The sequence below is a fragment of the Perognathus longimembris genome, chromosome 17 (genome assembly GCF_023159225.1).
Source record: "Perognathus longimembris pacificus isolate PPM17 chromosome 17, ASM2315922v1, whole genome shotgun sequence".
Taxonomy (NCBI): Eukaryota; Metazoa; Chordata; class Mammalia; order Rodentia; family Heteromyidae; genus Perognathus; species Perognathus longimembris.
Window position 1 is genome coordinate 12,364,462 of NC_063177.1, and position 13,183 is coordinate 12,377,644.

Genomic DNA, 13,183 nt, shown 5'->3' on the forward strand with positions numbered 1-13,183 from the left:
CCAATCCTGTGGGAAATACTATTTGACAAGCAGTTTTTGGTTTCACAGACCTGGTCGCTACTGTCTCTCCATCACTCCATCTTAACAGTCATATATCAGGGAGATCATGCCCCTTTGTTTTCTGTGTTCTAGGCTTGTCTTGCTCAACATTATTTATTCAAGTTCTGACCATTTTCCTGCGAATAACAATATTTCACCATTCCTAATCGCTATGTAGTATTCCATTGTGTATAGGTACCATATTTTTTTGGATCCATTCATCTGTGGAGGGGCATTTGGGTTGTTTCCATATTTTGGCTATTGTGAATTGTGCCACGATAAACATGGAAGTACAAATGTCTTTTTGATATCTTGGGGTTTGCTGTTTAGGATAGATGCCTAGGAGTGGTATGGCTGGGTCATAGGGTAGGTCTATATTGAGCTTTTTGAGAAACCTCCATACTGATCTCCAAAGTGGTTGTACTAATTTGCACTCCCACCAACAATGGGGAAGGGTTCCTCTTTCCTTGCACCCCCTCCAGCATTTGTTGTTGCCTGAGTTCAGAGTATAGGCCATTCTAACTGGAGTGAGGTGGTATCTCAGGGTTGTTTTTATTTGCATTTCCTTTACTACCAGGGATGTTGAACATTTCCTCATATGTTTCTTTGCCATTTTTATCTCTTCTCTTGTGAAGTCTCTCTTTAGCTCCTTTGCCCATTTCCTAATTGGTTTATTGGGCTTGGAGGGGCTTAGTTTTTTGAGTTCTCTGTGGATGACAGATATTAGGCCTTTGTCTGTTGCTGTGCTGGTAAAGATCCTTTCCCATATGGCTGGCTGTCTTTCTATTTTGGTGGCTATGTCCTTGGCTGTGCAGAAACTTTTTAATTTGTAGTAGTCCCATTTGTCGAGTCTTTCCCTATTTGTTGTGCCCCTGGGACTCTATTCAGGAAGCTCCTTCCTGTGCCTATAAGTTCTAGCGTCTTTCCTACTCTGTCCTTCAGTAGTTTCAAGGATTCAGGTCTGATATTGAGGTCTTTGATCCATTTTGAGTTGATCTTGGTGCATGGTGATAGGCTTGGGTCTACTTTGAGTTTTCTGCCTATGGCTGCCCAGTTCTCCCAGCACCAGTAGTTGAAGAGGCTATGTTTATTCCATTGTATGTCTTTAGCTCCTTTGTCGAATATCAGCTGACCGTAAGAGTGCAGTTTTATTTCTGGATCTTCAATTCTGATCCATTGGTCTTCCGGTCTGTTTTTATACCAATACCAGGCTGTTTTTGTTATGATGGCCCTATAGTAGAGCTTGAAGTCTGGTATTGTGATATCTCCTGCACTGCTTTTTTTTTTGCCTAGAATTGCTTTGGCTATTCTAGTTCTTTTGCTATTCTATATGAATTTGTGGATAAGCATCCATATATTGTATACACACACACCATGTGGTTTTTTTGCATTGGTATTGTATAAACTAAGTATCACTTTGTATTGTCCCTCCATGTAAGATGTATACAGTGTAAGGCCATGTTTACTCACAAACTCATCCTAAGCAGGTAAAATTCTAAAACCATAAAATGAATATAGATAATGCTTGTTTGGGCTTATGACCTGACTTCTAAGAGATACTTCTAATATAGCCCTCGTTCATCAATTAAAATAGGAATTTGAGTAAAACCTTTCCATAAGCCATTCTAAATACCACCCACTTATCCCTGAGCAGCAAGTAGATGGACCCCACTTCTCCAGGCTGATCCTGAGTTCCCCACTCAAGTGAGCCGCTTGACATGCTGTTAGGCTTATTCTTCCATGGGATTCGACATGGTGTCCAAGCTCAGAGATCTAAGTGATGTTGGGGAGATGGGTCAGTGTTTTCTTCAGAGGGCATTATTAGTAGCCATGCCCTCTTTGAAATAAAATTGTTTTATGATATTCCAACACGAGTTGCTATAAGCAATCCTTGATGTAATGTTGATTGTATTAGTTGCAAAAAAAAGCCTCAAGTTAAGAGGCCCCTGTGGCCTTGGATATTAAATTGACATTGCCTATTGCTGCACAATGCAATGAAAACAGAAGTCTAGACTTTTACAAATCCTAGAATTTAAGATTAATTCAGTGGTTCCTTGGACCTTTAGATCTGGATTGACAGGATTTATTTTCTTAAAATGAGCTTCATTTCATATTTATTATTCTCCTTCCCCTCTTGGGGAATGAAGTGTATATAAAAGAAGCTTCTACCTACTTGTGTTTATCTTCCAAACCCAATCTAGTAGGAGATTTTCATTTTAAAAGGAAGGGGAGGAAGACCAGAGTTTTGCAAAAAATAAAATAAAATAAATTTATAAATGGAGAATGGGCACCAAACCTCAGGAGACAGCTGTTCCAGCAGCTTTCTAGCTAACAACCACTATGCTGCCTCTAGTGTCTGTATTGTACTTCTATACATAGCCTTCAGGTTGTAAGCATTTTCTAGCAAGTTTTGTTATTTTGTTTTGTTTTGAGTTCTTTTCCTGAGATTTTTATGAATGGATATAGCACCACTGATGCTGCTGATAACTTTAAACTCATCAAAAAAGCAAGCACGCAGCTCAAGGCCACAATTGGCAAGGAAGCCAAGTGTCCTCTGTGCCTTCTTTATGTAGAGTAATTAAAAGACATCTTAAAAATCAGACTCAAAAATTGTCTGGATACAACATGGTATGCGTATCATTTGTAAGTGTGAAGAAGTGTTTTGTTAGAACTCAGCAGCAGCTCTGAGTCTATTAAAGTAGCCTTTGTGACATACCTAAGTTTTCTGTGTTGGTTTTGCTGGTATATAATATTAGCTCTGGTATTGCTCATATAACTTACCAAGAAGCTAATACTAAACTTGTGAGATTATTTAATTAGGTAGGTTTTATCAAGCAGTTAGAGTTCTTAAGTATAGTTTTTAATAGCTATATGAAAACTGAAGGAAATTTCAGAGGTATTTTTTTTGTTTTGTTTTGTTTTTTTGGCCAGTCCTGGGGCTTAGACTCAGGGCCTGAGCACTGTCCCTGGCTTCCTTTTGCTCAAGGCTAGCACTCTGCCACTTGAGCCACAGCGCCACTTCTGGCCGTTTTCTGTATATGTGGTGCTGGGGAATTGAACCCAGGGCCTCATGTATACGAGGCAAGCACTCTTGCCACTAGGCCATATCCCCAGCCCTCAGAGGTATTTTAATAGTACAGGTGAAGGCACTAATGGCTGTTTGGTATCACACTCTACAAAAGCTTCATTACCTTACTTGATGCTGGTTGCTAAGCAGCCAATGCACAGAGTAAAAGTTTACTGGGTGCCTTTCCCAGCAAGAGGCTGATGCTGCACTGTTATCATGTGAGGAAATAAGCACAAGCTCTTAAGTGCTAAACAGGAAAAGAACCTAGAGACAGAGAAAATGAAACACAAAACAAAAAGGTTAACCAAAATAAAATTTGATCAACGTAACTGTATTTTGAAACATTCCAGGAAGGTAACTACTTGTCAAACTTGCCTGGGGCTGTTTGTTTAAAACTTGTATTTAATAAATGAACATCTGACTTAAAAAAAGCATCCATATATGCATCTTTGTGCTAGTTTCTACTAACAGAATAAAGTTACAAAAGGGCATTGCAGAGTCAAAAAACAGATATGTCATTGAGCCATTTTTTACATAGTATCTTCTAGAAGAGTCTATCACCTAATGTTTCTTCCAGCAGCAATTATGTATTCATTCTCTCACCTAAGGAGCATTGGACATTTTTATTTATAGAGAGCTGTACAAATTAAATAAGTGATAGTGGCATTTTCTTTTTATTTGCCTGTTTTTAGTGGTATGATTCATTCCTTCACATTTACTTAAGTGTGTGAGCTGTCCCTCACTGCTGATGTCCCTTGGAAACCTCTCCCACTTGTCCATTCTGGAACTTTGGTATGGAAGTTCCACCCAAGTGTGTGAAAAATTGATTTTCACCCTCCTTCCCTTCCTTCTCTCTCTTCTCTTTTTTTTTTTTTTTTTTTGTCTGTCTTGGGGCTTGAACTTGTCTCCTTTGCTGAAGACTAGTACTCTATCACTTTGAGCCACAGTGCTACTTTCAGTTTTCAGCTTAATTGGAGATAAGAATCTCAGACTTTTCTGCTCAGGCTGGCTTTGAACCATGGCCGTCAGATTTCAGCCTGAGGAGTAGCTCTGATTACAGGCGCGAGCTAAGATTACAGGTGTGGGGTTGGGGATATAGCCTAGTGGCAAGATTGCCTGCCTCGGATACACGAGGCCCTAGGTTTGATTCCCCAGCACACATATACAGAAAACGGCCAGAAGCGGCGCTGTGGCTCAAGTGGCAGAGTGCTAGCCTTGAGCGGGAAGAAGCCAGGGACAGTGCTCAGGCCCTGAGTCCAAGGCCCAGGACTGGCCAAAAAAAAAAAAAGATTACAGGTGTGAGCCACCAGTGCCTGGCTCTGTTTCTTTTGTGCTGTTACTTTTGTAAATATATGTTATTCAGCTGTTTTGCCAAATTCTTTGATTACTAATAGTTTTTATTAGTATCTTGGGTTTTTTAACACAACTGTTTTCTCTTTGTTGTTTTATTTATTTATTTATTTTTTGGCCAGTCCTGTGGACTGAACTCCAGGCCTGAGCAGTATCCCTGGCTTCTTTTTGCTTAAGGCTAGCACTCTGCCACTTGAGCCACAGTGCCACTTCCAGCTTTTTCCATATATATGGTGCTGGGGACTCGAACCCAGGGCTTCATGTATACAAGGCAAGCACTCGTAGTGGTAGCACTAGTCCATATTCCCAGCCCCACAACTGTTTTCTCTTAATACTTAAGCTGGCTATTTTATTGTTGTTAGACTGGCCCTTCAAAACAATGTGGATAATAATGATGATGCCTTGCTTTTCAACCTTGTTGACTTAGCAGTTTAGATTTTGGTAAAATATTATATTTCGGTTATTTTCTCATCTATTTTAATTTTTTGCCAGTCCTGGGCATGGTTTTCTTCTTGATTTGTCAGATGTAATGAATTATGTTGATTGATTCCCCAAAGTGTACTTTTTTTTCCTGTTGGTCATGGGGCTTGAACTGTGGGCTTGCACGCTGTTCCTGAGCTCTTCAGCTCAAGGCTAGTGATCTACCACTTGAGACACAGAGCCACTTCTGGTTTTCTGGTGGTTAAGTGGAGATAAGAGTCTCATGGACTTTCCTGCCCAGGCTGGCTTTGAAACTGGGATCCTCAGGTCTCAGCCTCCTGAGTAGCTTAGAATCACAGGTGTGAGCCACTGGTGCCTGGCAAGGTGTACTATTTTTACATTCCAAGTAGGAATAATATCCTACTTGGTCATAGACTAATAACTCTTGATGTACCATTGGATTCAATTTTTTCCCCCCAGCTTTCTTTTGTGGTACTAAAGCTCAAACTTAAGGCCCTATGCTTGCTACATACTTGCTTTGCTACTTAAACTGTATTTTGAGAACTTTTTTTCTTTTTGTACATTTTTGTGTTTCTGTTCACAAGTAAATTTGTCAATTTCTTTCTTTTTTTGGTGCTGATCCTGAGGTTTGAACTCAGGGCCTGGGCACTGTCCCTGAGCATTTTGGCGCTAGGCTAGTACTCTATCACTTAAGACACAGCTCTATTTCTGTTTGTTTGTTTTGGTGGTTAATTGGAGATAAGTCCCACCGACTTTCTGACTTGGTCTGACTTCTAACCATAATCCCCTTATCTTAGCCTTCTTAGTAGCTAGGAATATAGGTGTGAGCCTCTGTAGTCTCTTCCTTCTTCAGAGAATGAAAGTACTCTCCCTTTGGGCCTCTTTAGGTGAAGGTTTCCCCATTGCATTGTACCTGGCTGGTTTTGCTTTTTTGTTTCCTTCATCAACTGGGGTGCTTGGGCAGGAGACTGGTACTTTTTGCTCTTCAGCACCAGGGTGAGAAATGGCCAATCATCAGCCCTTTGCTGAGATGGGGTAGATAGGGAAGGGTGTGTTGCTTTCTCTGACATGTAAGTAACTCTCCACCTGACCTGCCCACCCCTAAGGTGGATTCTTAGTTGAGTTTGTTGTTGTTTTTTTCATCACAGGAGGAAAGGAATTCTGGAATTTTCCTGGGTTCCTTATGTATATACCACTACCCGACCCCCACCCCCCACCCTTTTTTTTTTTGAGACAGGATCTCACCGTGTAGCTTATATAGGCTCAGACTTGGCATCTTCCATGCCCAGCAACAACCATGAAATTCAGATCTTTGCTCCAGGCTTCTGGGCTGCTGCCTAGTTTAGCAGGTTGCTAACTACACAAGGGCATTTGACCCAGCCTTTTGGGCCCTTTTGGGCCCTGAGGAAGAGCTCCTTTTGGATAATTTGCACAGAGGCTTTCCTCTTGTCATTACAAGTGTCTTTCTGGCTGTACTGCATCTTCTGTAACAGTATATTTCTATAGCTGTCCTAATGGCCTTGTGAGCTTTTCTTCCTTCCTGTGTTGCTGCCACTTGGCTTTCTTCTGGAAACAATAAGAGACTAGTTCTGGCTTCTCCTTTTCCTGGAACCCAGAGTAGAACCTGAAGCTCAGACCTGTTTGGCTGCTGTGATGATCCAGAGAAGGTGCTGAGATGGAGACCAGGAGTGGAAGCTGGCCTCAAACATCAGTGTCATTCAGAGGATAAAAACAATAGTTTATCTTCAGTTTCCCTACTTTCCAGACTTTTGTTTGTTTGTTTGTATAGGTCCTGGGGCTTCAACTCAGAGCCTGGGCACTGTCCTTGAGCTTTTTTGCTCAAGAATAGTGCTCTACTGGGCTGGGAATATGGCCTAGTGGCAAGAGTGCTTGCCTCATATACATGAAGCCCTGGGTTCGATTCCCCAGCACCACATATATGGAAAACGGCCAGAAGTGGCGCTGTGGCTCAAGTTGGCAGAGAGCTAGTCTTGAGCAAAAAGAAGCCAGGGACAGTGCTCAGGCCCTGAGTCCAAACCCAGGACTGGCAAAAAAAAAAAAAAAGAATAGTGCTCTACAACTTCAGCCATAGGTCTACTTCTGTTTGTTTTGGGTAGCTCACTGAAGAAAAGTGTCTTATGGCGGTGGGGGGAGGGGGGGTGGCATTGAACTGCAGTCCTCAAATCTCAGCCTCCCGAGTAGCAAGGATTACTATGTGAGCAAGCCATTGGTGCCCAGCTAATAAATTAGGTTTTCACATATGTGAGATCATACTGGCTATATGTATTTGTTAAAGCTTCCCATTATTTAAGAAGTATTCTTCCGCTGGGAACATGGCCTAGTGGCAAGAGTGCTTGACTCGTATACATGAAGCCCTGGGTTCAATTCCCCAGCACCACATATATAGAAAACGGCCAGAAGTGGTGCTGTGGCTCAAGTGGCAGAGTGCTAGCCTTGAGCAAAGAGAAGCCAGGGACAGTGCTCAGGCCCTGAGTTCAAGGCCCAGGACTGGCAAAAAAAAAGAAGTATTCTTCCCACCCAAACTATTTGTAAACTACATCAGTCTAATCTTTTATAATTATAAACATGCATTGCTGAAGGATGGCCTTTCTTTTATATATATATATATATGTATCTTTAATCATATACGTATGTATTAACAGCACACTCTTCACTTAATACAAAATAGCTTGTGCCATTCCTAATCTGTTTTAAAATTTTTACTATATGTGAATGTTTTTCCTTGTTACAGGATGTGATTGTATCACTGGATGTTTCTAGTTCTGCTAGTATAAGTAACAACATGATAATCTGAACACTTCCTTAGGTCATAGACTATCTGTTTTTATTTTTCGACACAATCTTTATTAAAGAGGTGATGAGACTGAACAGAGTAGATGGCTTTGCCAAAAATACTAGGAAAGCTGGGGCAGAGAAATACAGGTGAGGTAAAAGATGGTATCCTAGACCATCTAAAACAAAGGGGTGTGGCTCACAAGACAATATGTGTGCATGGGAGAACCAATCACAAGACTCCCTACAGCACATGTCCACTCCTTGACCTATCAGAGCAGTGTCACACCCTAAAAGGGAGGAAGCAAGGGAGGACCTCTCAGGAGAGAGGCTCTGAGACCTGTTTTTATTTTATTTTAAATTTTTGGTAAGTTTATTTTAAATTTTTGGTGGGTTGTCAGGCTTGAACTGGGGCTGGGTTCTGTCCCTGAACTTTTGTCCTCAAGGCTAGTATTCTACCACTAGTCTGTGAAGTGTTTTTAGGGCACCTTTCCATTTATTTACCATAGTAGCAGCCTGCCTAAACTCAGTGCTAGGTGTTGGAAACACTTTATCCTTATGCAAATTCTTTTTCACAAGAATTTGAAGTTAGCAGGGTATCTATTCTTATCCTTGGGTTGGTTTGTTTTTGGTCTGTAGGGTTCCTGCTCCCCATTCTTATTACCCACCCCCCAGAGAAGAGATAGTTTGAGTTGGTTCACTGCTGGGTCTATGTAGCCCTCTTCTGAGAAGCTGCTTAGCTGAGATCTCCATGGGCCAGATGTAGGTCAGGTTCCTGGGCTTCTTAGTCTATTTCTCCTCTTGGTTCCTTAGATCTGAAAACTCTTCAAGGCTTCAGAGAAAGTGCAGCGAGTTGATTCTCATGTACCTAGAGAAGAGGATGTAGAGGTGGCGGAACCAGAGGAGCTGGCTGAGGTGGCAGGACATGGCTCTCTAGAAGAATCAAAGAGAATCAATTATGGAAACTTACTCTGGGTCTCTTGTTACTTTTAGATCTGCTCCCTGACTTAAAATCGTTCCTTTCACTAATCCCCTTATGGCATACCCTTATCTGACTTCTTGTAGCTCATGATACTCTCTAGGTTGGCCTCTTCTTTCCATCTCTTCTACATCACTCATTACTGGCAGAGCAATCAATAAAATGATCTCATCTGGGTACTGGTGGCTCACACCTATAATCCCAGCTACTCAAGAGACTTAGATCTGAGGACTTTTGTTTTGTTTTTGTTTTTGTTTTTTTTTTTTTGGCCAGTCCTGGGGCTTGGACTCAAGCCCTGAGCACTGTCCCTGGCTTCTTTTAGCTCAAGGCTAGCACTCTGCCACTTGAGCCACAGTGCCACCTGTGGCCGTTTTCTGTATATGTGGTGCTGGGGAATTGAACCCAGGGCTTCATGTATATAAGGCAAGCACTCTTGCCACTAGGCCATATTCCCAGCCCAGATCTGAGGATTTTGGTTTGAAGCCAGCCTGAGCAGGAAAGTCTGAAAGACTCTTCAGAGTGTGGTCCAAGTTCAAGCCCCAGGACCTACACAAGAGAAAAAGATCTCAATATAATAACCCTGTGGGTTAAGTACTATTGTTACTGCTATAATGACAATAATAATGATAATGACAATAGCCAGGAATCAGTGGCTCACACCTATAATCCTAGCTACTCAAGAGGCAGAGATCTGAGGATCTTGGTTCATAGCCAGCTTGGGCAAGAAAGTTCGTGAGACTCTTATCTCCAATTAACCACCAGAAAACTGGAAGTGGCTCTGTGGCTTAAAGTGGTAGAGCACTACCCTTGTGCAAAAGAGCTCAGGGATAGCACCCAGCTTGAGTTCAAGCCCTACAACCAACAAAAAATAAAGAAGTAGGGCTGGGGATATGGCCTAGTGGCAATAGTGCCCGCCTCATATACATGAGGCCCTGGGTTCGATTCCCCAGCACCACATATACAGAAAATGGCCAGAAGTGGTGCTGTGGCTCAAGTGGCAGAGTGCTAGCCTTGAGCAAAAAGAAGCCAGGGACAGTGCTCAGGCCCTGAGTCCAAGCCCCTGGACTGGCCAAAAAAAAAAAAAAAGTAAATACATATAAAACTCATCAATCTCAAATAGCTAGTAGGTAACAATTCAGATTCAAACCCAGAGGCATCTAATTTTGATTCTAAAACCTCCATCCTAATTCTGCACCACCGTCTACGGCCATACCACTCTGAACTCGCCCAATCTCGTCTGATCTTGGAAGCTAATTCTGTACCACCTTACACAATACAACCAGAGTTTTATGAGAAGCAGGCTACAACACAGCCCAAACTCCTTTGAATTAGGTAAGCTAGAATGTTACACAGGTACAGGTTGTTTTCCCACCTAATGGGGGAAGTATGTTATGTTGTTATTCACAACTAGTATACTAGTATAGCTGTTTTTAAACAAATCCCAGTAATTGATTTAAATATATATGATATTATTTGCTATTTTGTTTCAGGTTCCAGAATTTAACTGCCTTTCTAGGTAATATTTTTGGCAAAAGTTTAAACGTTGTAAATTTAGATAACTATTTATTTGTTTGTTTTGTTTTGTTTTATTTTTTTTGCCAGTCCTGGGGCTTAAACTCAGGTCCTGAGCACTGTCCCTGGCTTCTTTTTCTTCAAGGCTAGCTAGCACTCTACCACTTGAGCCACAGCACCACTTCCAGCTTTTTCTATATATGTGGTGTTGAGGAATCGAACCCAGGGCTTCATGTATATGAGGTAAGCACTTTACCACTAGGCCATATTCCCAGACCCTAGATAACTATTTATAATCAGACCATACATGGCTTTTGAGATGTAAGCATACCTGTGGTACTCAAGCACAGATGGTAAGGGGCACTGGGCAGGGCTGTTTTCAGAAAATGTATCAGCAAAATATTACATAGTATCTTTTTTCCATAGGAAAACACAACTAAAAATCTTTAATGGAGAGCTGGGAATGTGGCTTAGTGGTAGAGTGCTCACTTAGCATGCATGAAGCCCTGGGTTAGATTCCTCAGTACCACAGAAAAAGCCCTAAGTGGTGCTGTGGCTCAAGTGGTAGAGTGCTGTGAGCAATAGAAGCTCAGGGACAGTGCCCTGGCCCTGAATTCAAGCCCGTGGACTGGCAATAAAATAAAATACAAAAATTAATGGAGTTTATTACCAGAAACAAAAAGGGTTTAGTGTTTTGAATATTTTGAAGACCATAATAAAAAGAAACAGTTTAGGAAAATATTGGGATAAGGGATAACCTCTTTAGCCTAAGCCACAGTTGCTCTGACTATGACAGTTAGCAAATTTCAAGGGTTTCATGTGCTGGGAATATGGCCTAGTCTCAAGAGTGCTTGCCTCATATACATGAAGCCCTGGGTTTGATTCCCCAGTACCACATATATAGAAAATGGCCAGAAGTGGTGCAGTGGCTCAAGTGGCAAAAAGAAGCCAGGGACACTGCTCAGGCCCTGAGTCCAAGCTCCAGGACTGGCCAAAAAAAAAAAAAAAAAAAAATTCAAGGGTTCCCCACAGAGGCACCCAAGGGCCCAGTCTAGCTGGAGCTCCAAATCTTTTAATGACATCTAGCACCTATTCAACAATATGAACATTTATAGAAACTATTGATTGCTTACTTTTTTTTATTCTCTTTTTTTTATTGCCAAAGTGTGATACAGAGGGGTTAGAGATTCATATGAAAGGCAGTGAGTACATTTCTTGTTCTACTTGTTACCTCCTCCTTCATTTCCCCTCCTCCCCCTTCCCCTTACTTTTTTTTTTTTGGCTAGTCTAGGGGCTTGGAGTCAGGGCCTGAGCACTGTCCCTGGCTTCTTTTTGCTCAAGGCTAGCACTCTGCTACTTGAGCCACATTCCCAGCCCGTCTGCTTACTTTTTGCTACACACACACACACACACACACACACGTGTGTGTGTATATACACACAAATGTTTATATATCTTTAAAAATATATTAAAAATTTTAAAAAAAACAAACTAGGGCTAGGAAGATGGCCTAGTGGTAAAGTGCTCGCCTTGTATACATGAAGCCCTGGGTTCGATTCCTCAGCACCACATATATAGAAAAAGCCAGAAGTGGCGCTGTGGCTCAAGTGGTAGAGTACTAGTCTTGAACAGAAAGAAGCCAGAGACAGTGCTCAGTCCCTGAGACCCAAGCCCAATGACTGGCAAAAAAACAAAACAAACAAAAAAAAACACTAAAAATATTTTAGTATAAATATCTAAGCATATACATTCTTTTTATATATACATATAAATATAATATTCTACCCTAGACATTTTTTTGCCTTTTATTTTGAGAGTCTCACTAAGTGGCTTAGGCTGGCCTCAAACTTGTGAGCTTCCTACCTCAGGCTCCCATGAAGCTGAGATTACTGGCAAGCATTACCATGACTGGCTCTTATTTTCATTTTATTGATGCTTTTATGAATTCTAGATTTTCTACAAACAAGCATAGAGTCATTTACCTCAAAATTTGGTAATTAGGGCTGGGAATGTGGCTTAGTGGTGGAGTGCTTGCCTAGCATGCATGAAGCCCTGGGTTTGATTCCTCAGTACCACATAAACAGAAAAAGCCAGAAGTGGATCTGTGGCTCAAGTAGTAGACCACTAGCCTTGAGCTGAAGAGCTTAGGGACAGTGCCCAGGTCCAGAGTTCAAGCATCATGATCAACCAAAAAAAATTTTGGTAATTAGAGAAATAAGGTCAATGTATTTGGGCTGGGGATATGGCCTAGTGGCAAGAGTGCCTGCCTCATATACATGAGGCCCTGGGTTCGATTCCCCAGCACCACATATACAGAAAATGGCCAGAAGTGGCACTGTGGCTCAAGTGGCAGAGTGCTAGCCTTGAGCAAAAAAAGAAGCCAGGGACAGTGCTCAGGCCCTGAGTCCAAGCCCCAGGACTGGCCAAAAAAAAAAAAATAAAGGTCAATGTATTTGAAAATCTAACTCAAGACCAAGGTCTGTCTTGCTTAATCTTTACATTTGGGGGCAGATGCTGAACTCTGTCTTTGGAAGGTCTTCAGTGAGGGCCTCTATAGGCAAGGCTTTGAGGATCAATGGGGTCCAGTTTGGAGTGAAAGTATTTAGCAATTCACAGTTCTCACCTTGGCCTGTGCCACTTCTTCACTGGTGAGCACGAAGAGAACATCGTGAGTGCTCAGCAGGGACCAGGGCAGGTCAAGGAGGGAGAGATACTTGCGCAGCACATTCACAGACTGAAGTGTCAGCACAGAACACCCTAGTAGGGAGGGAATAGGAGACATGAATAGCTTTGTTGTTCCCAGGCATCCATTCTGAGTGACTTCCTCTTGCACATTAGTCAGGGCATAGGGGTCACTTACTGCTGATTGCCAAGTGTCTTGCAACACTAAGTCTGCTCTTTGCCCAGCATTCTCCCAGATAGAAAGAGCGAAAGGGTCACAGAAGATGAGGCTGGCCACTCTCCAACCCACTAGGGGACCCAGTAAGAAGAAGTAGGCTGCT

General features: G+C 42.0%; 1 protein-coding gene across 4 annotated transcripts in view; it reads right to left on the minus strand.

Annotated features, from left to right (window-relative positions):
• Positions 1–7,752: 7,752 nt before the first annotated feature.
• The window catches only part of Pigl (phosphatidylinositol glycan anchor biosynthesis class L), a 75,981-nt gene continuing 70,550 nt past the window's right edge, over positions 7,753–13,183 (minus strand). For 2 of the 4 annotated variants that reach the window (XR_007213811.1, XM_048366723.1), the window contains 2 exons: positions 12,805–12,938; positions 7,753–8,623 (listed from right to left, as the gene is read on the minus strand). Coding sequence is in view for 1 of the 4 variants with exons in the window: in XM_048366723.1 (XP_048222680.1) it covers positions 8,525–8,623; positions 12,805–12,938 (233 nt within the window). In the remaining 3 variants the exon portion in view is untranslated. Of the gene's footprint in view, positions 8,624–12,804; positions 12,939–13,183 lie in introns of those variants that run through there. The other 2 variants (XM_048366729.1, XR_007213812.1) reach the window with 2 other exon arrangements.